Raw genomic sequence first — 26,239 nt, forward strand, 5'->3', positions numbered from 1 at the left:
CTGGAGGCATGCAAAGCTGATATGTGCTCTCCTACTCTAGCACTTACAGTGGTACCCTCTAAAGCAGGTAGCTTATCAACTAATATAGAAGGGAGGTTAGGATTCTGTCCAAAAACTAGTTGATGTGGCTGTAACCATGAACACTGAGCATACTGTTCTTGGCCATAAGAGCCCAGTCAAGAGCAGTGTGCCAGTCACATCCATTTTCCCGTTTCACTTTCTGGATGATTTTGGTGAGTGTCTGATTGTGTCTCTCCAGCAGGCCGTTGCTCTAGGGGCTGTATCCTGCTGTTGCTGTCTCAATCTTGAAGTTTTCTGCCATGTCTCTGATTTCCTCATTATTGAGTTCTCCACCGTTGTCACTGTGTAGTCTCCGGGGGGGACCATGTACACTTACAAATGTGAAATGGTCGATGATATGGAGGTACCATATGTCTGGTTCCAACTCATGCAGGTCCACTGTTACCATTTCATTATACTCTGAGGCCAAGGGCAAACCTGCAGCAGGCTTTGGCTTTGTCTTGTTGTACCTCTTGCATATATCGCAGTCATGCACTATTTGTTGCAAGACAGTAATACATTCTTTGTCCTTATTTCCCGCGCAATGAATGATCTTTTGTAGACGATGTGCGGACGCATGGCCAAACTGTTTGTGAAGCATCAGGAGAACTTTATATTTGTCATCAGTGGACATCTTTTCTGTCACTGTAAGGACTTCATCTTCAGCTTGACTTGTTGCATCTGATGACATGTTTTCAGTGAGAGTGAGGACCTCAACTTCAATCTCACTCTTTTCAGTATCTTTGTCTCTGATGTCTACACAGTAGTGGCCAGAGCTAGTGAATTCAAGAGGCACAGGCTGTCTGAACATCACAACTCAGTTGTCTTCCATGTCGAAAATGGTTCCTGCTTTCTTCAAAGATGTTTTGCTCAGCAGCAGTGGGATATCAGCTTTGACCACTTCAGCTTCAACATGACATTTTGTTTGTCCTATTTTAGCAGGTAGTTTCACTTTTCTGGTGAAATATACTAAGTCTCCACCTCCGAATCGAAATGGCCTGCAACTGGAGATTTCTGTTTGCAGCACCTGGTTCACTTGGTCTGGGCTGAGGTCTTTCACATAGTTTTCCAGGAATTTCTCTGCACATACAGTACGAGTACAAGCAGTGTCAATAATAGCTGACCCCAGGGATTCAGCCAGGAGATCTGTAAGTTCGTTGAGTTCTGTAACCCGCGTCCAGATCTTGATTCCATTTTTCCAACTTTCGTATGGCCGGGTCTTGTCAAACTTTAGCAGAACTCAGTCACTACCAGCCATCCTCTGCTACCTTCAACGACTTTATTCCATTCTCGAACAGAGCAACTCGGTGGCTACCATTTCCACTGTGACCAGTCAACAACTAAACATAAAACACTGCGCATGTGTACATGCATTCCTAGGGCAGTGTTTCCTCTAGGATTTTATCAGCAGCCAAGCTATTTATTGAATGGCCAGTTGAAAATTGCTTTTCAAAGGCTGAATGTAAAAAAATATATATTAATAAAACAATAAAATGAAAGAAATAAAAATAAAAACAATAAATAATAATTTCTTGATGGGGCTGTAGAATCAGTGGCAAAGTTTGCACCCAGGCTCAGAACAATTAATTTTTCTGGGTTTTTTATAGAAGAGGTCTAAGGCTCAGAGTCTGCACCATCACCCTGCTCTCCCGCTCCTTCATTCGGCTCTCCCCCTGCTGTACTCTACTCTCCTTCACGTTGTTCCACTGCTCCTCCCTGTCTAATGTTACTTGTCTTATACGATTACATAAAACATTAACGTTAGATAATTTACAGTCACATCACATCTGATTACAAGTGTGGACACAATTTTTTACGTAACCATCATCATTTATGAGTCAGTAAACGGTTAATGATACCTGACTACCGTCATCTTCATCAGCTGTCTTTCTCTTCTTAGAGAAATATTCAAACAAGCTCATCTGAAAATGCAGTCAGCAGTTACCATGTTACCAGTTATCATGGCGTGTAGATATTAGCTTAATGCTATCAATTAGTTTAGCGACACTGAGTTGGCATCGGGCCCAATTAACTGAAGCTACTGATGTGTTATGTAACGTAAGCTGACCATCAATATTTTGCAAATGTCTATTTAACTTGTAAAATCTATTATGAGTTATCTACTACGTCTTCTAAGTCTACCTTTTCTCCGGCAAGTCGCTACCCTATTTTCCAAGACGACACTCCTCTGACTCTGACCTGGTGCCTGGGCAGTGTTGCCAACTCCTCAGTAAGGAAAGTAGCTATTTGCTGTCCTAAAAATCGCTGGAAGTCGCTAAATGATGTCATCAACTAATTTGCATAATTTGCCATGTGCATGTAATTGTAGTGGACACTGTAGGAGAGAGGAATAAAGTCGTGGGAGAGACAAAACACCCTAAATATGTTTAGAAGTAGAAATGAACTTTCGTCTGCCCATTCTTGTTTTTTCTTAATGTCGCAATTCCAACCCTCCTCCTTCATACGGGCTTGGGACTGGCAAAAGTGATCCAAAAGAGACACTCTGGTGGAGTTATTTAGGGTTTTTTTGGTTTTTTATTTATTTATTTATTTTTAAGTTTTTAGTTTAGTTTTGTTAAATTTGGTTTCATTTAAACCTTATGGCCCAGCACCCTTATGGTTGATTCATTTGAAGTCTGGACGAGGAAGGTTGAACATCTCCTGTTCTGACTGCAGCTGGGAGGGACTGCTGCGCCGCATGAGAACTGGGCCGCCTGTGAATTCTTTTGGACAGAGGGGTGGCAAGGCTGCTTGTTGAGAAGAAAAAGTCGCAAGATTTTGTTCGCTAAGTTGGCAACACTGCTGAGCAAAGCTGTCACTGCAGCCGGGGAAGGGACAGTAGCGAGGGAGGAGTGGCGAGGGCACAGAGCACAGCTGAAGTCATTGCTCACTCCGTTAAAAGGGACAGTTCATGCCACTATGTCAGAGTCTCCAAAAGTCTCCAAGAACGCCAGAAAAAGTAGCTAGATTTGTTGCCAGTCACTTTTTCCAAAAAAAGGTAGCTGGGGGGTCTGAAATCTCGTTAAATGTGACAACAAAGTTGCTAAGTTGCACACACTGTGCCTGGGTGATTGACATGATGTCACTTTCAAGGCCGCGCTCTTGCAAGTAATTTAAGTTGAACTCTGCTGTGAAGGTGGAGACATGCGACGGTGGTGTATTTATGACAATTAAAAAAACACAGACACCTCACACACTCACACCTACGGACAATTTAGAGACCAATTAACCTAATGAGCATGTTTTTGGTCTGTGGGAGGAAGCCGGAGTGCCCGGAGAAAACCCACGCATGCAAACTTCACACAGAAAGGCCTTGCCCGACCCAGGGTTCGAACCAGCAACCTTCTTGCTGTGAGGCACGCGCACTACCTGCTGCGCCACCGTGCCTCCCTAAAGGGTAAACATAAAGAGAGAAAATATGAGTTAACAGTAGTTAACCTGATCCTGATTGCACTGACATTTTAAAGCAAGTGGTTGCCTAGTGGTGATTCTAGAATTCACTGTGTGTACCCTTGTAACGGGTATGTGGATAGTGCTACGGGTGGTGGGACAGTCCAAGGCGGTGCATGGACAAAAATCTTCTACAAATCACTCTAGCTGTGTGAAGTCTGCTCCTGCTTCAAACACTCAACAATAATCCCAGTAAAACCTCTATTATAGGATTAAATGACTACAGGCCAATAGCCCTGACTTCTGTGGTCATGAAATACTTTGGAGGACTGATGTTGACAGACATCACAGGTCCCTTGCTGGACCCTACTGGGGAGTGGATGATTACCCCAGAGAATTGTGCTGTCTCCCCTGCTCTTCTCCCTCTTGACAAATGACTCTTAGGAGTCCCATGTATTAAACTCCTTAAGTTTGAAGACGACATAATGGTCATCCACCTCGTCCAGGATGGTTTCTGTCTACAGACAGGAGGTTGAACAGGTGGTCCTCAGGTGCAGACCAGATACACTCAAAAATGTGGAGATTACAGTGGACTTTAGGAAAATCCCCCCCTTCCCATCACCCTACTGAACAACATTGTGTCTGCGGTGGAACCTATGAAACACTGTGGAATCCACAGTTTCTCGGGACCTTAAGTGGGTGTCCAACACAGACTCGTCATCAAAAGGGACCAGCAGAGGATGTACTTCCTGTGCCACCTCAGGAAGTTCAATCTGCCTCAGGCACTGCTGATCCAGCTATAATCTGCAAATATTTTCTGCAGCATTGAAAGTGCTCAAGAAGATGTGCCCTCCATCATCCTCAAATATCTATATATTGTCTCTGACCATGGCTAATAAATCTCCAGAGCACACACCTGGATTTCCTGTACTCGTCCAAATTACCTGAGCACCCCAGAGCCACACCACCTTCCAATGCCCCTAGTGGCAGAAGTGGCTTTGAACCCTCATCCACTAGTAAGCTGTACACATAGCATAGTTCATGGTCATGCCTCTGGCCAAGCTCCATCTCCATCACGAGGGAGAAGAAGCCATCCTTACCACCACAGCTACCTGAGGGACCACGAAACCTCAGATGACTCGGACAGGCCATGTCTGCCCTGGGAGCAAGGCCTGCATATGTCAAATTAAGTCCCTTGCTAAGAACATTGAGCGCTTTGACCCAAACGGTAGTCAAACATTGATGACTATTTCTTCATTGCATTTCATCAAGCTAACCTTTGTCAATCTAATCTTCTTCAAGCCACTGCAGGGCAAAGATGTCACCATCTTCCTGCAAGGTCCCCACAGGATCTCCTTAAAGCGACTGGGTTATGCAGCCTCTAAAGCTAGTCAGGCTCGGTACTCAGCTGGATACAGTCAACCAGATGCTGTGGGCCCAGGCTGGTGCCAAAAATGATCTCCTGACAACTGAACCAGAACACATCATCTGGACAGACCATTCCCTAGACATGTCAAGTTACCAGTAAAGTTGGTGTGGCTGTTCCTGCACATACAAAAGATGTCCCCATCCACCATGCAAACCTTAAGGGACAGAAGATGCTTGGTTTGTGGGAGTTATTATTCTAGCCCCTAACCAGCTCCTGGGAACTGAACCTGCTGTCTGCTGCAATTTGACATTTTCTATTACTCCAGTGATAGAAAACTAGTAGTTCAAATAAAGTAGTTCAAATAGGCTCCATCTAAATCATTAAAATGCTGGGTACCACTTTCAACAAAGGTTTGTGAGTAGTAACTAAATGCTTATATATTATTTATCAAATGACTTATTAAGGTTTTATACAATAATCACTGGCTACTAATATGGATATGGAAAAAATCTGCTGGTGTATCCTACTTTTACACAGTCATTCTGCAAAATTAGTACTTTGACTTTTAATACTTGGGGCAGCACAACAACCAGCCATCAACAGAGCAGTGACATACAATTATCTAATAAAGTTATTATTTAAACAAAGCCAAAATAGTTAAATCAGTTTTAAGCACCTAGGTGCCTAAACCTTACCAAACAGTAAATTGTGGGCCATAAAACCAAAACAATAAGTTAAAAGATACTAAACACACATGAGAGAACTGCAGAGTTGGTGATAATTCTCTGTGGATTTGACAGTACTAGTAACATCTTTGATATGATACATTGCTTTAAAGACAAGTTTACAATTTTTACAGGTCATCTTAAAACAACAACAACAACATCTTAAATAAACAGGAGGCCCAAATCAAAATTTAAAGAGGTTTTGCTTTGTGCAATCATGTCTACACTGGGAGTAAAAAGATCACCTCATAACACAGTTCCAATGTAAGTGAGGGCAGACATGATTCATGATCTTTCTTCTGGACAAAGGTTTTCAAAAGTTAGGTTAAAAGTTACTTTTTTAAGATAAAATGAGACTTCAGAAGTTGGAGATAGATAAATCAAGTGCGTGTGAAATTCTCTCTTTCTGTTACTGTCCCGCCAGTAACAGCATCTATTCCCCTTTGAGAGAGCTAGTTTCACACAGCCTGTTCAAGGGGAGCACTGTTGCACTGTTATTCCAACCCTCCATTCTGTTTGAAATTTAGGAAAACAGAATGGGGGGGGGGGGGGCATGGTTGCAAAGGTAGTAACAGAGCCAAATTGATGTCTGTGTAAAAACTGGTTAGCCAGCAGGATGGGACACGCAATGTTGTTGTATTACACATTCACCGATATTTGTGATTGTGTGTTTTTTGTTTAATGATGTACTTATTCCACATAATTGTCCAACAGATATCAGGCCAAAGTGTGTAATACAACTGCTGGTGTCTGTGTTACATTTTGTGTTGACTAGGTATGACAACAATACCTTCTAATTGTATGGTCAAGTTAGCAATAATAAACACGTAATGTCCAGTTACAAATTCCAAATAAAGCTTATTGAGAAACATTTCAGGTGACAGTCGTAGTTTGGTTAGGTTAAGGCACCAAAACTATTTGGTTAGGTTCAGGAAAAGATCATGGTTTGGCTTTAAAAAACTCATTACTTAAAATAATGAACACTGACTTTGGTTGTTGCCCTCTATACCACATTTTTCTTTTACTGCAGTCATTATTGTACCCTGCCAGTCCTGTACATTCATACATTATGATGCCTTGCCTACACTTTTCATGTATAGGCAAGGCAAACTGGCACACCGACAGACTATCTTCGAGTGGATCGATGGGTCTATTACTGGTGGGTGTATCACTAAACTGGGCTGATTCGTCCATTGTGTCTAAACAGAGAGTGACAGAGAGGAGCAGACACACACACACAGAGGCAGGAGCCCATCCCTAATGGTCCTTTTAACTTCATTGTTGCAGAAGAAGCAACGACCGTTTATCCAGGAACCCATAAAAAATTTACATTAGAAACTAATGAAGTTATCAGCTCTATGTGCGATTGTTAAAGAGAAGAGGAGCAGAATTACTTCTAGACCAGCGCAGAGAAGCCAATGTACTTCTCGCGCGGGAATTAACATATCATGGCTGTCTCCGGTCTGACTCCAGAGTCATGCCTCTTTTGCTTCCAGAAAGCAAGCATGCTATCTTAAATCCCTTACTAGGGCAGCATAATACCGGTGTTGTTTGGTTCAGTGTAAAAAAGCTGGTGTAATGACGGGTCTTATTTATGGCAGTATTGTGGGATCTCTCTGTAAAAAGGGGTACTGCGTGGGTACCTGTATTGTAGCCAACCCGTTCTGATTCCCAGAGTGTCAAGGACTGATGCTTTGTCATGCAGCAGGCTCTAAGTTAACTCCAATGTAAATCCATCTGTGACATCTTCCATCTCCCAGAGCTGTTTCAGCCATCCAACATGTTCTCATCCCAGTGACGCACAAAGCCTTCCTACAAGAAAGCCTTTCTAACAGGTGGTTATTGTTGTAAAACTGTGGCAGTTTGTTAAGGTTTGGGCACCAAAACTATTTGGCTAAGTGTACGCACCAAAACTACTTAGTTAGGTTTAGGCATCAAAACTACTTGGTTCAGTATAGGAAGAGATTGTTCACTTTTGGTTTCTCATGGGACACAAACCCCAGTCTCCCAGGTGAAAATTGTTTGTTTGAACCATCCATCCACCCTTTCACGATTTACTGACTTTCTTGGTCATTATACTGTATCACCTTACTCTGAGCAACTGACATTGCTGCAGATGGGTTTAAAATGGTGTTTGTTGAATGCCTGGTGCATCTCATACAGATGCTAAAGATTACCTTGTGCATTTGTGTGAGACATGCAGTGCTGTAACAAAGGGTCAGTATTTGATGGTCTGGGAATGAGACCATGCTCTTGTAGCTGGTCTAGACGTACTGTGACCCTGAGTGTCTGTGGGGAATGTCCATCTCTTTGCATATTGCACATACATTTAACACATAGGCAAATTATGTGAAAACTTGGCAATAAACCAGTTTCTGATTCTGAGTGTCATCACATAGCTGTAGCCATTCCGTTTATAGTGGTAAACATTAGGCCTGTTTGTCAGCCCTAAATCTCTTGTTCAGCTCCAAATATAGAATCACAGTTATCAACTGGCCAATGGAGTTGTGTTTATTGCACCAGGATATGAATAAATCGGTGTTAGAGCCATTTGTATCTATGTGTGTGTCAAAGTCACTCCCTGGTTGCCACAGTAGGTGGGACAAGAGCATATGGAAATGCATTCGTAGAAGAAGAGGCAATTACTCTTCAGGTGTGCTGCTGACCAGGAGAAGCACACAGTTTTTTGACCGCCATTTAGTGGCTAAACTTTAAGCCTTTTTGTTTGTTTTACATACAAGTTATTGATACAAGTGTGTGTAGATCATAAACGCTGTATTGGTACATGGCCAGTTGGTGTTGTAAATAAATACATCTTGAGCACAAGTCTGCGGATGTTTGATTCACTACATGGAGCTGCCATGACGTAGTGTCAGTTAGATATCCCGGTAGCAGGTGGCTTAGGTTTTTTGTTTCGTTGAAATGAAGTCACTACAATCACTACTTCTTGTACATTTCTCCAGTAGTTTTTAATGTTTACAAATGCCACCCACTGCCAAATTCAGACTCAGAAAACCGCAGCTGTCAACTCCAATATCATTTAACACAACACTGTGTTTATGTTGTTTCACATCACAACATCACAAACCTACTGTTTTTGCACTACTGAGTTATTTATGATTTAACATTTTACTAATATCCACTTCATCTGTGCAAATATCCTGTGCAATATTACATACATTTTTACTGTGCTATTATTGCTGTGTATTATTTCTACTGTTACATATTTTCTGCTGTGCAAAAGTACTAAACACTGTATTTCATTATCCATATCCTTTTATTGATTCATCCTTTATTTTTTTATTCCTTTTGATTGTACCTTTGTTCATTTTCTACATCTCCTCCTTTATTCTTTATTCTTTATTCTTTTTGTTCTTGCTATTATTGCTGTATGCAACAACATAATTTCCCTGGCGTGGGATCAATTAAGATGTATTTTAACTTATCTTCAAGACACCCACCCCCATACATACAAACACACAAACACACACTCCACTCCAACCCTTTCTCTCTCTCTCTCTCTCTCTCTCTCTCTCTCTCTCTCTCTCTCTCGGTCTTTTCATCAGCTGCTGCTGCTGTCTGACAGGCTGATGATGATTGTTTTTTTCCCTTCCTTGTTTCAAAGTATGTTGGAGCAGATGGCCTGAGGAGGCAGAGTGGGGGAATGTGTTGGAGAGGCTGCTGGGGAATGTGCCAAGAGTTTTGTGTGTGTGTGTGTGTGTGTGTGTGTGTGTGTGTGTGTGTGTGTGTGTGTGGTTTCAGTTCGCGTGCCTTCTCTCTGCCCTCTGCCCTTCATGGCGCCAGCTCCACTTCCCCTCCACTCTAAACATCTGGTGTCTGGGACTCTGAGAACACACGCAGACACACAGGCACACAGACACATACACATATGCACACAGAGAGAAACAGCAAGGAAACAGGGAAAAAGCCTCCAGCAAGTTTACATCTAAAAGAGAAACATAACTGCATATGCCTGAAGCTGGATGTAAGAGCTGTACACTGCGACTGAATATTAGAAATGAGGCTTTTCATCCAAGTTTACTAACTTTGTAAATAGATTTATTTTAACCACAAGGGTGCTGGATGTGTTCAGTGGGCACTTTTGGTCATGCCCCTGTATGGTCTTGTCAGAAATATTAGTCCAACTGATTGGTGACAATTTAGGATGGGGGAGGATGGGCAAAACAGTGACTCTTACCCAGGAGACCAGGGTTTGTATTTGGTAAGAAACCAAAAGTGAACAATTTTTTCATATACCTAACCTAGTAGTTTTGATGTTTTGATGCCTACACTTAACCAAGCAGTTTTGATGCCTACACTTAACCAAGCAGTTTTGCTGCCTAAATGTAACCGAGTAGTTTTGGTGACTAAATCTAACAAAGTAGTTTAAACTTGGTAGCAGTAAATCTCTGTATTTCACTGTCTACTGGAGTGCCTGTGGAGAGATTCCTGTGCTGGCCCCCGGTAGTGATGCATTTTACAGAAACCAGCAAATATTGGTTTCCCAGCGCTGAAGGGGGGTAGCAACTGCAGCGATGGAATAGGCGACAGCAATAGGAATATGGCAGAGCCTATGGTGTCATAAGCATGCTCTCACAGTGTTTTGGTATCAGTTATGGCTGGCCAGTATACCGGTTCACACCGAATACTGGTGTATATTTTTGTTATGATATGAATTTTTAATATATTGCCACACCGGTGTATGTGATTGCACAACGTTCAGAATGCTGCGCAGCACTACACTGTTTCAGACGGAACCGTTTTCAATGTTGTGCTTCTAAACATGCATGGTGCGGGCCGTGGTGAGGGTAAAATGCAGTGCTCTGGTGTTTCGTTACAGTGAAGATGGATGGGATAGACATGAAAAGTTTAGAAATCAAAGCTCCAGAACAAGTAGAACATGATGACACAGAAGAACTTGTGCCAAAAGGAGGAGCTGTGTCTGTTGTTTGGGGTTTTTTGGTTTCAAAAAAAAAAAAAAAAAAAAAAAAAAAAAAAAAAGGCAAGTCTTGTTGGGAAGTTGTCGCCAGAGGCAGCAACACAAGCAATTTGCTCCACCACCTTAGCCGCAAGCATGTCTTGGAATATCTAGAATGTATGAAGTTAAGATCAACGCCCTCCACAGCATTTGCTGGAGGGACTCCCTACGACAGAAAAAACAAACAGCGGATCGAGATTACAAACTCTATTACTATCCACCTAGCCAAAGACGTGGTCCCACTTAACACTGCAGAAAAAGAAGGCTTCAGGCAAATTATCAAGACAGTGGATCCCAGGTATGAAATACCGAGCAGAAAATACTTCAGCCAAGTTACAATCCTCAACTTGTACCAATTAACCTGTTCAATAACAGCGGCACCTGTACAGGGGGCAGCGTGAGATGCCCGCAGTTCAGATGATCAATGCTCACCCTAGGAAGCACCAATCCTAACTTGTAGCATATCAGAATGACAGGAATAAACTCAGCTAAAAGCTTCTACCAAGTATTGCTACCCAAACGAAACATATTCATATAACATCATCATCTGCTGATTTCACCACTTCACGCAAACCACACAATCCTGGTATCATATGAAAGCAGAGAGTCTGCTGATCACAAAGATGTCTCCTCACTGTGCGACAGAAACTTGGCAAGCTAGCTGCCAAAGAGGAGCAGAAAAAAAACTTCTGTAAATCATAAAGTCTTCCCTTTGCTGTTTTGTGGTCAAAAGTTATATTCCAGCTCGAAAACACATTGCTAATGTCTCCTCCTATGTCTCTGCGTTAGTTTGAGATCAATCACGAAGGTCCTGGTTGTTTACATAAAGAGGAGGGGGTTTCTAGAGTGGAGCGAGCGCTCCCCATGCGATAACCTATCTCTGGATTTATTTCCCTTCTGGATTGTCATTGGTGTTACTGTGGTGAATTTGGGTGCTGCCCCTCGAATCTCTTGACTCTGACTGGTTGATAAAGGTGTCGATCATCAAAAGGAGGACCAAATAACAAAAAGTAGCAATATATTTTCTTTACAACACCAGACACCAAATGATACGTGAGAATGCAGGTGAACTCTAGGTGAATCAGTTTTTTGGATTTGTACAGGTGTTTGTGATGTTGTGTCCAGCAACTGCAAAAACAAATTGTCAATATGGATGCTTCTTACACATCTTTAACCCCAAAGCACTGAGGACCTTTTCAATCACCACAGTTCCATGGTGGGTACCCAAGATTAGTGTCACCAGTTCAATAACCAACTAAATTTGTAATAGGGTCACAATGTCTTCTGTTTCTGAGTTATGGTGTTGAATAATGACCAGAAAAATGTTTTTGCAGAATATTATGATGTCACAGTGAGGCTGACCATTGACCAGTTGGATATAAAATGTCATCTCATCATTTGATACAATGAGACTTCATATCGCCATCAAGATGGCGCCGCGGACGGCTGCCTCAGTGTGTTAGTGCACTTTGTTTTGTTTTGTGTTTTAAACCTGTTTTTGTGACGGTACCCAGAGCTCTTTCACCAGAGAAGAGCTAATGAACATCAGGGGAACAACACCAGAGGATTCATTTCCTAAATTTTTGCTCCCAACAGTGGAAATTTTGGACATACTGGTCAAAGGTGCACTCACCTTTGCCCATGCAGTGGAACGCCGGAGGAGAGGAAAACGGGCCGGCGCGCTTGTGCGCCTTCGCCAGCACGGATTACACATGCCGTTACCAGGAATATTTCTCTCTAACGTACGTTCACTGCCCAACAAACTGGAGGAATTGCAACTGCTGTTGGGTAAAAACAGGGACTTTTCTTCATCTGCAGTTTTGTGCTTCATCGAGACGTGGCTCTGTGGATTAATACCAGACTCTGTGCTGCAGCTAGCTGGCTTCCAACTCCACTGCGTGAACAGAGACACGGAACTCTCCGGCAAAACTAAAGGTGGAGGAATCTGTTTCTACATCAACAGTGGTTGGTGCAACAGCGTGACAGTAATCCAGCAGCACTGTTCTCCTGACCTGGAATCTTTCATCATTAACCGTAAGCCTTTTTATTCACCATTCTGGTTGGCGTTTACATCCCGCCGCAGGCCAACATCCAGGACGCACAGCGTATGCTCGCCGACCAGATACTGTGTGTGGAGCGGACCAACCTCTTTAGTTATTCTCCTTGGCGACTTTAACAAAGGTAACCTCACCCACGAACTCCCTAAATACAGACAGTTTATCAAATGCCGACCAGAGACAGGGCTCGAGACTGCAACCAAAATGGTCGCATATGCGACCTTTTTTTCAGAGTTTGCGAGTAAGAATTTCATCTGGTCGCGTTCGTGCGAGCGCATCAGTTTTATTGCTCCGTGTTAGACATTGTGGTTGAAAGTCGTCCTTTTTTTTCACTAGCTTAGTCAGCCGCCTCCACCTGCACTCTCTCCTGTTGAGACAGCGCCGTCGCGTGCACATAAGCCGTCGCGTACACGCGCAGCGCACAGAACTTCAAGACACCAAGACTAGCGTTTCGCTATTCTCAAAAATGAAGCGGCCTATTGCTGATTTTTTTCCAAAAACTAAATAAGGAGAGAGAGGAGGAGACTGGTGGTTAGGTAGAGCCAGCAAAAGGTGCCGAATCAGACGACCTGTCGGGACCAATGCATCACCCGAAACACTGAGCCCCTCCCGACTTTTTTTCAGCGGATGGATGAGAGTAATCGCTCAACAGAAGAGAACGAAATGGTCATTAAGTTTAACACTGCCTATAACATAGCGAAAGAGGAACTCCCGTTCACACAATTCAAATTCCAGATCCAACTGATGGAAAAAAAAACGGGCTGAATGTGAACCCAACCTATGCCAATGACAAGGCATGTGCCCAGTTCATAGGAAAATCATGTGCTGGTGCGACCAACTGAGAAAGTTGGTCGCACCAGTGCTACCAGTGGAAAAGTTAGTGTAGAGCCCTGAGAGAGGAGAATATTCTGGATCACTGTTACACCACAGTCAGGGATGCTTATCATGCCGTCCCCTGTGCTGCACTGGGCCACTCTAACCACGTCATGATACACCTGATTCCTGCGTACAGGCAGAAACTAAAGCTCTGTAAACCTGTAGTGAGGACATCAAGGAAGTGGACCAGTGAGGCTGTGGAGGATCTCCAGGCATGTTTGGACTCTACTGACTGAGATGTGTTCAGGACTGCTACCAACAGTCTGGATGAGGCTGTGACGTCCTATATCAGCTTCTGTGAGGACTGCTGTGTTCCATCATGCACCAGGGTGAGTTAGAACAATGACAAACCCTGGTTCACAGCCCAACTCAGACAGCTAAGGTTGGCAAAGGAAGAGGCCTTCAGGAGTGGGGACAAACACAGATTCAAAGAATCGAAGTACAAGTTTTGCAAGGCGGTGAAAGAGGCTAAATGACTGTACTCTGAGAAGCTCCAACACCAGTTCTCAGCTAACGACTCTGCGTCTGTTGGGAAAGGGCTCAGGCAGATCACCAACTGCAAGCCTAAAGCCCCCCACTCCATCAACGATCGACGCCAGCCAATGACCTGAACAAGTTCTACTGCCGCTTTGAAAGACAAAGGGACAGTCCACCAACCATCCCCCACGACACCTCCCAACAGCTCCAGCTCCAATCATCTCCACCAGTGCCCACCTTAAAGGTCCCCCCCCCTTCCCCACCCACCTCAGTGATGAATCTTTCTATCCATGAGAGGGACGTCAACAAACTCTTCAGGAGACAGAACCCCCCGGAAAGCAGCTGGACCGGATTCTGTCTCCCCATCCGCCTTGAAGCACTGCGCTGATCAGCTGTCTCCAGTGTTCACAGACATTTTTAACACCTCACTGGAGACATGTCACGTGCCAGCCTAATTCAAGTCTTCAACCATCATCCCTGTTCCCAAGAAGCCAAGCACCACAGGACTTAACGACTTGGTGGATGATGATGGTTGTGGACAACAGGAAGAACTCAGCCTCACCTGCCCCATCACCCTCTGTGACTCCACTATTGACACTGTGGAGTCTTTCCGCTTCCTGGGAACTATCATCTCCCATGACCTCAAGTGGGAGCCGAACATCAGATCCCTCATCAAGAAAGCACAGCAGAGGGTGTACTTCGTACGGCACCTGAATAAATTCAGTCTGCCAAAGACAATGATGGTGCACTTCCATCCTCACCTCCTCCATCACCATCTGGTACACTGCTGCCACCACCAAGGACAAGGGCAGACTGCAGCATGTCATTCGGTCTGCAGAGAAGGTGATTGGCTGCAATCTCCCATCTCTTCCAGACCTGTACGCCTCCAGGACCCTGAGGCGTGCAGAAAAGATTGTGGCTGACCCCTCTCACCCCGGACACAAACTCTTTGAGACACTTCCCTCTGGCAGGAGGCTGCGGTCCATCAGGACCAAAACCTCACGCCACAAGAACAGTTTTTTCCCATCTGCTGTCAGTCTTATCAACAAGGCCCGGAACCCCCCCGACACTCTTCACACTCGACCTCTGCCTCATCTTTCACATTGACATCCACAACTCTATGCGTTACATTAACGCTCAGATTGGACTTCTTTCTGAAAAAACAGACTGTGTTTCTGGAAAAAACAAACAAAAAAAACAGACTCGTATATATATATATATATATTTATATTGTTATATTTTGTACTTCTTTCATAGCTTATTTTTAGTAGATGTGTCATACACCAACTTCACCACAACAAATTCCTCATATGTGTAAAATCGTACTTGGCAATAAAGCTTTTTCTGATTCTGATTCTGAGACATTTGTGTGAAATTCTGTCATAATTAGTGTATGAATTTTTGAGTCATGGCCAAACCTATGTGTGTGGTCACAGTGATCTTTGTGTGTGGTCACAGTGAACAAGCCCAGGCATGAGCCCAAGTGGAGGTTTGTACTAGATGTACTGAAATTCCTTCCCGGAATTCCCTAACCCTGAGTCATGTTCACAAGAATGGGATGAATGTGAGTTCACAGTAACCTTGACTTTTGACTACGAAAATCGAATCAGTTCATCCTTGAATCCAAGCCACGAGAATAAAACAGAGGTCACAGTGACCTTCACCGCTGACCTTTGTCCGCCAAAAACTATTCAGTTCATATTAGTCCAAGCGGGATTTGTGCTAATTTTGAAGAAATTTCCTCCAGGCAGTCCTGAGATATTGCATTCATGAGGAGGGTCACATGGCCACGGCTTTTGACAACAAACAACCTAAAGAGTTCATTCCCTGAGTCCAAATAAACATTTGTGCCAAATTTGAAGAAATTATGTCACAGCATTCCTGAGATACTGCTTTCACAAGAACAGGATGTACGTACGTACATACAGATAGACAGAAAACTCATAACCATAATGCCTCAGGCCATTTAAGTTTTTATTGTTTTTGTTCGATAAGTTTGATGTGTGTTGGATATAAAATAATGAGCAATAATAATTTAAAAAATCATAAAATCAAACAAAACAGCAGTAAAATAAAAATGACTGTAATTGATTAGCAGGTAAAAACAGTGTTTGTGCTAAAAAGAGAAAGTGTTGTCAGCAGAGATGTTGTACTGATGGAACTGAACTGGGGCTGTACACAAGCAATATACTTAATTTATCAAGACAACAGTTAAAGACAGAGAATGTGGTGAGTTTGTATGAACAGCAAATTAAAAGAGGAACACGTCAGAAAACAGGGAGACTTATTACTGAAATTTGATCAAATTTAATTATAAAGTAGTTTGGAAATTAGGAATAAAGGCCACTATTTGAGAATGTTTGTCATATAGAGAATGAGTGCAGCCTCACCTTCCTCTTCTTGCTCCTGCCCTCAGCCTGCAGGGTCCTGGTACACTGCTCCACACACTGAGAGAAATTCAGACTGCTGTGGTCAGAACTGTAGTCCAGCTCAGCCAACTGTGCCAGAGACAGGATGTAGTTGCAGGCTATGCGTAGTATTGCCAGCTTAGAAAGCTTCTGCCCATAGGAGTAACATGGCACCTGGAGAGAGAAGAAAATGAGTGACGGGAGTGAGATGGGCAGAGGACATTTTTAGCATACTTGACTGGCATACCGTCAATTGGCTGGAATGTGAAAAAGGATAAGGCTATTTATTTATATTCATTCATTAATTCCAGGGGAATTTCAGTGTGCTTCACATAAAAACATATGTGTACAATACAGCTGCATGTTATTCATGATAAACTAAGTGTCGGAGGTAGTTCTGTGTTTATACACCTTTGCTTTGAGAAACTGGGAAGAAAAAACTGTCAGCTGTTTTCCTCACAAAAGGATGGAACAGAAAAGAACATATGTCACCCAGTGCAATAGCATGGCTCTTTCATGTTTCTGTCGGTTATGGGTCACAACAGAGTTTTATGGAGTGGTGGCAGAAGACTTACGAGGCTTTTTAACTCTTAGGCAAGTCTACTAATTGATAATAAAGAGTGTCAAAAGAGGTTGAGATCCCTATTCAGTTCAATTCAATTCCATTCAATATTCCTTTATTTGTCCCGCGAGGGGAAATTCCAGAAATTCCCCTAACACACATAAGAACTGTGAGTAAAAGGACTTTTATCACCCTGTCCTACTATGGTAAAGTAATACACATGACCTTTTGTCATATTTTAAGTTATAACAATGATTGAATTTTAGCTGCTGCTACTATAACCAAATGTAATGAAATCATAGGAATAAGAGTGACAGAGTGAAGTACAAGGTTTTTCAAGCTGAGCTAAGTTCATGAAAAAAATGTACGATCTTGGGTGTGGAATCAAGTGAGTAATTTTTGACTAAGCAACACCCAAAAATGAGGAAGTCAAATATGCACCTAAATGAGGAAGTCATGTTGGCTGTGAATAGTGGGCTATACCAAACCATGGCAGGGGCCGAAAGTTTAATGGAAAAATTACCAAAAAAGGACATGTGCAGTAGAGAGGAGGGATTAAGAGAGAAGGGTATGAAAAAGTCAAAAAAGAGAGAATAGGTTTCTTCTTCCTACATCTCTACAACCTCAAGCCAGCTCAAGGGAAGGAGTATGTGAGGAGCCTGACATTGCAAAGGAGAATCTTCAGTCAACTCAAGAGGAGTTTCTTCTTTTTTCCACACTTCTGCAAGAAGAGACTGCCAGAGAAGTTGTACTGGCCAGATAACCACTCTCTCTCCCTCTCAGTTAGATGATTAATGATTTAACTACAGCTTTTTAAACATTCTAATTGTTGATTTTTCTACTAATTGATTTTCAAGTATTATTCCCTAAAAGATTTAAATCTGAAAAGGAGCTTATCCCTAGCCACTAAATTTCATCCTAGCCCCATACCAGATCATTTAGAGGAGAGCTGTCATTAACTGATATCTTGTTCCTGACTCAAGGACTATTCAGTCAGGTGCAGTGTCAGAGGACACAGGGTAGGCACCCAGATGTAAGTAGTAAGAAGTCTAGGTGTGTCTCTTGCCACCACCTTAAATAGTTCTCATTAACAACCTATTAGGGTAAAACTCTGTAGGACTGAGAATCTGACCCTTTAGACTAGAGCTGGTCCAGTACTTCCTGTACAGGGGTGACTATGGATCTTAGATCTTTTGCACTGGTTATACTGCTGCACTGTATGTGGCCATCCTGGCCAGTTTGAATATCATACAGTGCTTGCAATGATAAGGTAAGTGAACTTATGTGCAGAAAAAATGGGAAAAAACATTAAAGATGGAAAATGATAGACTTTACTATAGATTAAAGTTATTTCTTGTTTTATTTCCTGCAGTGTAGAATGAGCATCTGTGTATTGAGGCCACCATCAACTAGGGCTGGGTGATATGGCTGAAAACTGTATCACGATATAAGTATTTTATATCGGTCGATATCGATAATTATTGATATTTTTAATGACCTATTTAAAATAAGGACCAGGAGAAAAATACATTAAATTTAAACATTTTTATTTTAAATTTAACCTTCCTCTGATTATAATCCCCTCAACTATCAAGGCAGAAAGGAAAGGAAATGTCAAAACAACCATGGAAAACACTCAAATAATAAATGTAAATAAAAGTGTAAAAATGTAAACAGAGAGAAACCTGAGAACTTTTTTCTGCAGGTTTAGTGCCAGGAAGGTCACGAGCTGATTCACCTTCTGGTGAATAAAATGCTTTCAAATATGTGCAGCATTTTGTAAACAAAGCAGAAACTGAGGTAGACTTGACATCTGTAACATACAACAAAACAAACATGATAGGCAGTAACACTGATTGAACTATAAAACCAGCCTAGACATATGAATAACTTTAGTAACTCTTAAGCTTGGTTTAGACTTCGGCGTCGCGGCGACGCCGTACCTACGGCGTACACCCTACGCCGTCACTGAGCATTCGTAGTTCTGCGTCGAGGGAACGCGTTGCTCCGCAATTCACCGCCAAGCCGCTAGGGGGGTGCGGCTGTGTCTTTATATGGTTTCGGGGGGCTCTTGCTGCCGCGAAGAGGAGTTGTAGAGGTGGTCGTACTTGCGTACCTCCTCGATAATTCTTTCTTCGGCTTGGTCCAGTTTTTCTTGTAGCTCTCACCACAGAAACTTTGAAAATGGCGGTGTTGTTGTGCTGCGACCATAGGGCTGCGACTGAACCGAAAATTACGTTCTGAACGGACCAATCACAGTCCTCGACGTTCACGTCACTACGCGTCGACGCGACGCGTAGTCAGGATTTTTTGGAGGTGCGCGTCAGGCTACGGCGTAGGGTCCGCGTAGGGGTCTGCGTCGACGGCGTAGGTACGGCGTCGCCGCGACGCAGAAGCCTAAACCAAGCTTTACTCTAAACATATGTGAACTATTCAATTATATCAATTATATTTTTATTGCAAGTGCGCTAAAAAAAAAAAAGTGTAAGAGATTTTTATGACCTGGCTTCTCCACAGTGCTCAGCCAGAGCATCTTCAGCTATATGATATGCCACTGCCTCCGTTATGTCTTTGTGCCTTTTAGATGATTTGTCACAAGGCACTGAAGCAGAGCACCTCTGCATGGTGGTCTGCTGCTTGTGCGGTGGTGCTGCGGTACGGATGTTGTTGGACGTTGGCGAATACAGCTGCACTCCAAAGGGTGAGCGCGGCTAAGGTGGTTAAACAAGTTTGTGGTATTAACCAGTCTTGGTGGGGACAATGGTCTTGCATACTTTACAGACCACATTGGTCTGACTACGGTCCGACTTATAAAATCCAAAAAACTGCCATACTGGCGAGCTGACTTTCCCTGTTTTATCGACAATTTCTTCGCTCGTTGCAGCGCTCACTTTCTACTTATCTCAGTCCTCGTGAAGAATCAAACACGAGACAACGAGATGGCGCAACCAAACTTGATACTGCTAAATGATTGGTTGTTAGCGTGTCACTCCCACTGATCAGTGATCACTCCCTACGTTGCTGGGGTTACCTGAGAGCAAGTGCCTTTGTTCATGCAACCAACCTTGCTTCACAACTTGTGGTTTCTTCCGATGAAGAAAAAAATTATCGAATGTTCTATCGAACGCATTTTTTATTGATATTGGCTACGTGTCTATTGCGAGACATATCGTTATCGTTTTATCGCCCAGCCCTACCATCAACTTATCTGTGCAGTGATTCTGTCTTCTATGTGTGTTTTCAGTGTGGACAGCTAGTTTGACCTGCTTCCTCAGGGCCTCGAATGCAGCACTAATGGTGTGGACACGGGTCCTCTCTCTGGCGTTGGCTAGTAGCCTCCTGGTCTGCTGGATGGCTTTGACCTCTGGAAGGCGCCCAGGTCCATCATCGCTCACCCCAACCCGCTTCCTGGGAGACTCCTTAGAGCATAAGACAGGAGAGGCTCAGTTTGTAGAACATAATTACAAAGTTCACATTTGCTTTTCTGTTTTACTGAACTAAAAAAACAGCACACCATATGAAACTTGTCCTCTCGAAAATTGATTTTCACTCATGGGGGGGGTTCAGTTTACACTGATGGAACAGTGAAACATTGAACCAACACCAATCAGGATGCTCCAATTTGATTTGAAACAGTCCAACAATTGAAGAACAGTGTTTCTCAATGCCAAAATGCAAGGAACTTCGGGATTTCACATCATCATCAAACACCATTCAGACAAACCTTTGTTCCCTCAGGAAGCTCTGCATCAAAAACTGTCATGATTGTATAAACAATATTACATTGCTGCGATCAGCTGGCGACCGGTTCAGGGTGTACCCCGCCTCTCGCCCATTGCTAGCTGGGATAGGCTCCAGCCCCCCGCAACCCCGAAAGGGATACGCGGGTATAGAAGATGAATGAATGAATGAATATTACATTGGCTTGGAAACACCTAAAACGTTAACATGTGCAAATAAAGACTCTACCAGGCAAAGTGAAAGCCATATATGAATCAAAGAATTTCACTTTCAAAACTTATGCACTTCCAAACCACTTAATGAGCGTTGTTGAAAGAAAATGTTATGTAACACAGTGGTTATACATGCCCCTGTCCCAATCAATCAAATTCAGAATGATTGTATCATTATAAGAGACACTAAAGTTTATCTGTCTGAACATAAAACATCTTGTCTTTGTACTATATTCAATAGTAATTAGCCACATGTCGAAAAGCACTTGAAAATCAGTATATTCTGATTTTACTTGTGTTTTGCTCAGCATCCCAACTTGAAATCAGTGCACATTAAATAAATTATCTTGAATAGCGGTAAGCTGCATTTAACTACAGCTGCACAATGATTATTTTCATTACTGATTAATTAGGGTTCGAGCTAAACCCAAGATCAAACTCAAATTGGCATGAAATGGAATAAGCTGGAAACATGAAACTTATCCAGTAATTGGGAATGAGGTGCAAGTGCTTCCTAAGAAATATGAGCCCAATCAACCTGATGGTAGTGCTGTAATTAAGGCTCAAAAATTCAGTTTTGGAAAGGCAATGTCCTTCACACCATAAGTCTGACTGACTTGAAAGTGGACACAATTTGTAACTTGTTTTTGCTAATTAGCATAAATTGAAAAACAGTAATGTGACGTTCACTTTTTGGATTTTGACTGTATCACCGTCAAAATGTGTATACAGCATTGTGGGACTGAAATGCACATTTCTATTATATAGAAAAACATCTCTGCCATCAACCAAAAAATTTCACATGGGGCAGGGCTTAGCAGGAAAAGGGCCATAACTCGTTAACAATTTGTGCAATCATCATAAATCTAGGTAGATATCTTCAGGCCATGTTTGGGAATAGGCCCATCAAAACAATTTGAGCCCAGTATACCAAATACAAATACCAAAAACTTTCAACAGTTTAGTTGTATATGCTCTGCAGGTAAATTTGAATGAAAATCTGAAATGCCAGTATTTATTGGTGCAAGTTGGCATGGCCTATCACATATTTTCTCATAACTCAAGATACCTTTGACCAATATTGGTTGGACTCACTGGAGACATCCCATGCCATCCCATCAACATACACACTGAGTTTTACTGTAATCTGATTATACAGGTTTTTGATGAAAAAAAAATGGTTTCACTCCTTTAAACAGAATTAAACTAAGTGAAGTGACTTTGCTCACCTTTAAGAAGTCTGAAACTTGCTTGTTGCTGCTCATGGCCTGATTTTTTTTTATTTTGGCCCATTGAGCTGCTTCTTTCTATTCAGTGCAAAAGGGCCTGAACTCAGAATCACCACTTGCCACGATATACTATTGATTATTTTTTCAATTAAGTCATTGATCCACAGAACGAAATAGATGACCATTTCAAATGTCTTGTTTTGTCTGACCAATACTTCAAAATCGAAAGATATTCTACAATTTCATGACAGAGATAAAAGCAGCAAATCATCACACTGGAGAAACTAGAACATGTCAGTCTTTGGGACTTTATAAATTAGACTTAAACCATTAATAGATTATTTTAAAAATGCATAAATATTTCATATGTAAATCTCACAACAGGTTACACACCACACCTTTGGTGACTGGATCTGGGGCTCCATGTGTTCATGACACTGGGAGGTCTGGGAGGCTCGAGGGACAGGCAGAGATGCAGTTTGGCCTGACTGAGAGGTCTCCGGCGAGAAGGCCTGGTGGCTGGGTGAGTGGCTGTGGCTGCTGCTGGTTGATGTCGATAGAGGGAAATTGGAGCAGAGGCCCAGTTTGAGTCTGTTGGACAGAGGCTGGGAGATGGCAGTGGGCCAGTGGGAGATCTCCGGATTAGGGAATGGAGAGGCAGGTAACTGGGACAGTGTGGAAGTGATGGCAGACATGTTAATGCCAATTCTCATGTCTAAGGCACCACTCTGATCTGGAGCCATGCTGTCTTCTGGTAGTCCTGACAGAATCCCTGTAGTACTGGCCATTGCCTCCTGTGACATCATCAGCTGTCTCTGTAGTGGAGCCAACCTGCTGACATTAAATGCTTTAGTCTGAATGTCATCTACCAAGTCCACATCAGACATGTCTGCTGGGTAAGCTTTCATCCTCTCAGGCTCAGGGTCGCTGAAGAGCCTTTTAGGCTGCCGGGACTTCCTCTTGAACCTCTTTTTAGTGCCTGGCACAGTCATCACTACTGGGTCATTGTTAATGGATCTATCCCAGGTATTACTCAGTGGATGAGGGTTCTTCATGTTCCAACAATTAGTCAAACTAACAAGCAAAAGTGAAATAAATTTAACTTATGTCATTTCAACTGTCAACAACAAAAGCAAATAAAACTGAACTACGTGTATCAGAGCCAACGAAACTGTCCAACAAAATGTTTTAATTCTACAAAGTTTGTGAGTGTAATCTTTCAGAACTTTCAGCTGATGGAGGCATTTGCTTCATTAACATAAAAAAGTCAAAGGGGACCCAGTTTTGGTCTCAGTGTATGTCAAACTTTCCAACTTAGAACGTACCTAACCAGTAAAACTCATATGGTTCAAGAATACAAAATCTATACCCTGCAAAAAAAAAAAAACCCTACCTTCCTGACAAACATTCAGCTGCCAACTGTGTAACACAAGCTGTTCAACTGCGCTGACAGAAGCTGCACAGTTGTGTTACTTTAACTTTACCAGCAGGTTTTCTGTGGCTCCACTCTGTCTGCATAGCAGCATCCTGAACAATCCACATCAGAACACAAAGCTGTGTAACATCTGCTATTCCACATGAGTTGTCCCTCTGGATGGAGACTTTCAGAGCACTTTTACTCGGCTGTAAAGGTTTCTCTCTGTGATAGAAGACCAGGCCTATGCCTCAGAATCGGAATTACAGTCAAGCTGTCTAAGCGTGGCTCCGGTCAGTCTGCATAGCAGCACTGAGAATAACCCACACTCATACGCACACTGAGCACAGCTAGGCTGCAGTGCTGCTAGACAAAATAAAGTGAACAGTATACCAACAGGATGGCAACTCTGTTGGCAACTCTGCTGTCAGGCACACTCACCACTCATATAGAATGGCAAAGAAACAGCTCTGACAGTCACAGTTTTTACACACGATTTCAAAACAAGCAGAGGTGACAGAATCTTTCCGGTTATTTACAGAGTTAAACAAAAAAGGCTTGTCGTGGGTAACACCCATGAGTGTCAACACATTCCAAACGCATACAAACATAATCTACCCACAGAGTAACGTTTCCAAGTTTCCAAACTCGACAGCAGCTCTGTGAAAAAGTGTCACGATAGCAGGTCAGGGTTCGGGTGACAGCATTAGCGGGAGCACTGGCGCTGGCAACTAATCAAAGTTGATAATGTCATCTACATGCTGCCCCGGTACCGATACATCCATCACTGACGCTCAAGGTCCGTTCTTTAAGAGAGCTCTGGTATCGCGCTACCACTTCAGTCTGTACAACGGGATATTTGGTACTCACTGAGTTGGCTTCACGGTGCGCATTGGCTACAGTAAATTACTTGTTATCCATACAGTAATCGTTAATTACTCTACTAATGTATCTTCTGAGCGTCGGATTCGGTCCTCCGTCTTTCTCATAATCCAGCTTCTCTGGAAACGCAGCAGTGCGTGCAGCGCTCAGCCTGCAGTCAAAAGACAGAACCGATAGCTGAATGGTTACAAGGCAGAGGGGTCTGGCGTTCCTCTGACTCTGCTGTAAGTTATGGAATGCGAAATGGTTCAAAATTCGTTTGGTTTTAGCGGCGTTAGGCCTTATATTAACGCGGGGTCGGACCCGTGCTGGCATTCATTTGGTTCAGTAGTTTAGTGGAACCGATGGTCCATGGCTCTGGTGAGAGACTCAAGGCTTATTATGACAGTAAAAGTGATAAATGGAAATTAATCTATTCAACATTAATGATATAATTAATCTTACTGAAAATCTTTCTATATTTTATGTAATAAAAAACAAGTTTTTTTATTTTTATCTCTGTAGTCATTCTATACATTTTAAGCAACATAACTAAAACTGTTCAATAAACAGTTGTTCAGAACTAACATAATTTTTGGAACAACAGCTTATCTTCAAAATTGTTTAACCTGGCATGGAAATCTTTTTGTATAACAAATGAATGAGCAAAACTCTGACAGCAGTGTAATTGGGAATTATGAACACAGATATTCAGCAGGGGACTTTCTTTTCCAGTAATATGACAGTATGACTGTGTGGTCTCGAAAACTGGTCAAAATGCAATTAGCTAATATGATCAAATTAGTAGCTCATTTCTCAGTGTTAAATATCCATTGTCAAAGTTTTTGGACTCTGACAGTTACAACAATAACAGCAGCTGGAGTCATACGCCCCCTAGTGTTGGTGAAAATTTCTGTAGCCAAAGTACTATGGAAGGCTCCGCCCACCTCTCCTACCCGTTTCAAATCGACAGAATTTTTGGAGACATCATTTTGTAGTTGTCAATGCCTGTGGTAAATGTCTCCTAAAATACCTATTAAACCAATTTATTTTTCATTGCAACAGAAGCAGCATCTTAAAATAACTGATATTAACCATATTTTCAAGTCAGTTTTTGGGGCGATTTGGGGCACTGCAATGTAACGTTAATGGTGACGTGGTGTTCATATTTGGTTAACATGAATTAGTTACTGCGTGTAATTGGATTATGTTTTAGATTGTTTAAGTAAAGTTACATGAGGGATGTGTACAAGTTACATTAAACTGACAAATAACGTTAAGTTACTGTTTATTTATTTTCACAGCCCTTGAAATATGTGTGTTTGGTAGTAAGGTTAATATGATAATACAACTTTAGTTAAATTTACAATGTGTCTCAGTAACATTAAGATAAGGTGACTTGAATAAAATGTGATGTTGCTAAACGCCGCTATGTTTCTGATGAAAACTCTGTTATGTTATTAACTGTGTCCTTGATATTAACTACCACATAACTGATGAGCTCCCACATTCCAGTTCTTTAATTAACTTTAGTACATAAACATTATTCATTCTGAGAACTGTTGTGCTCTCTTGGTCAGTCAAAGTCAAAGTGAACTTTATTGTCAACCAAACAATGCAACAGGTGGTTACACAGAGGATTGAAATTGCGTTTTCTCCATACACCAATGTGCAAGTAATATATAAGGCAAGGCAAGGCAAATTTATTTGTATAGCACAATTTATACACCAGGTAATTCAAAGTGCTTTACAGAAGCATAAAAATACATTAAAATCATACATTTCAAAGAATGAGAAAAAGAAAGAAAGAAAGAAAAGAGATTAGAAGAGAATAGAAAAATAAAAATAAAATACAATTAAAGGAAAATTAAAAACAGGAG

General features: G+C 42.2%; 1 protein-coding gene across 3 annotated transcripts in view; it reads right to left on the reverse strand.

Moving 5' to 3' along the window:
• Window positions 1-24,596, reverse strand: part of atoh8 (atonal bHLH transcription factor 8) — a 36,562-nt gene extending 11,966 nt beyond the window's left edge. The window contains exons 1-4 of one of the 3 annotated variants that reach the window (XM_076738802.1): window positions 24,369-24,596; window positions 22,474-22,915; window positions 20,166-20,318; window positions 16,323-16,514 (exon numbers count right to left, since the gene is read on the reverse strand). In XM_076738802.1, the coding sequence (XP_076594917.1) occupies window positions 16,323-16,514; window positions 20,166-20,318; window positions 22,474-22,915; window positions 24,369-24,391 (810 nt within the window). In that variant the 5' untranslated portion in view covers window positions 24,392-24,596. Of the gene's footprint in view, window positions 1-16,322; window positions 16,515-20,165; window positions 20,322-22,473 lie in introns of all 3 variants that reach the window. The other 2 variants (XM_076738801.1, XM_076738800.1) reach the window with 2 other exon arrangements.
• Between the last annotated feature and the right edge of the window lie 1,643 nt (window positions 24,597-26,239).

This window comes from Chaetodon auriga, chromosome 9, assembly GCF_051107435.1.
Source record: "Chaetodon auriga isolate fChaAug3 chromosome 9, fChaAug3.hap1, whole genome shotgun sequence".
Lineage (NCBI taxonomy): Eukaryota > Metazoa > Chordata > Actinopteri > Chaetodontiformes > Chaetodontidae > Chaetodon > Chaetodon auriga.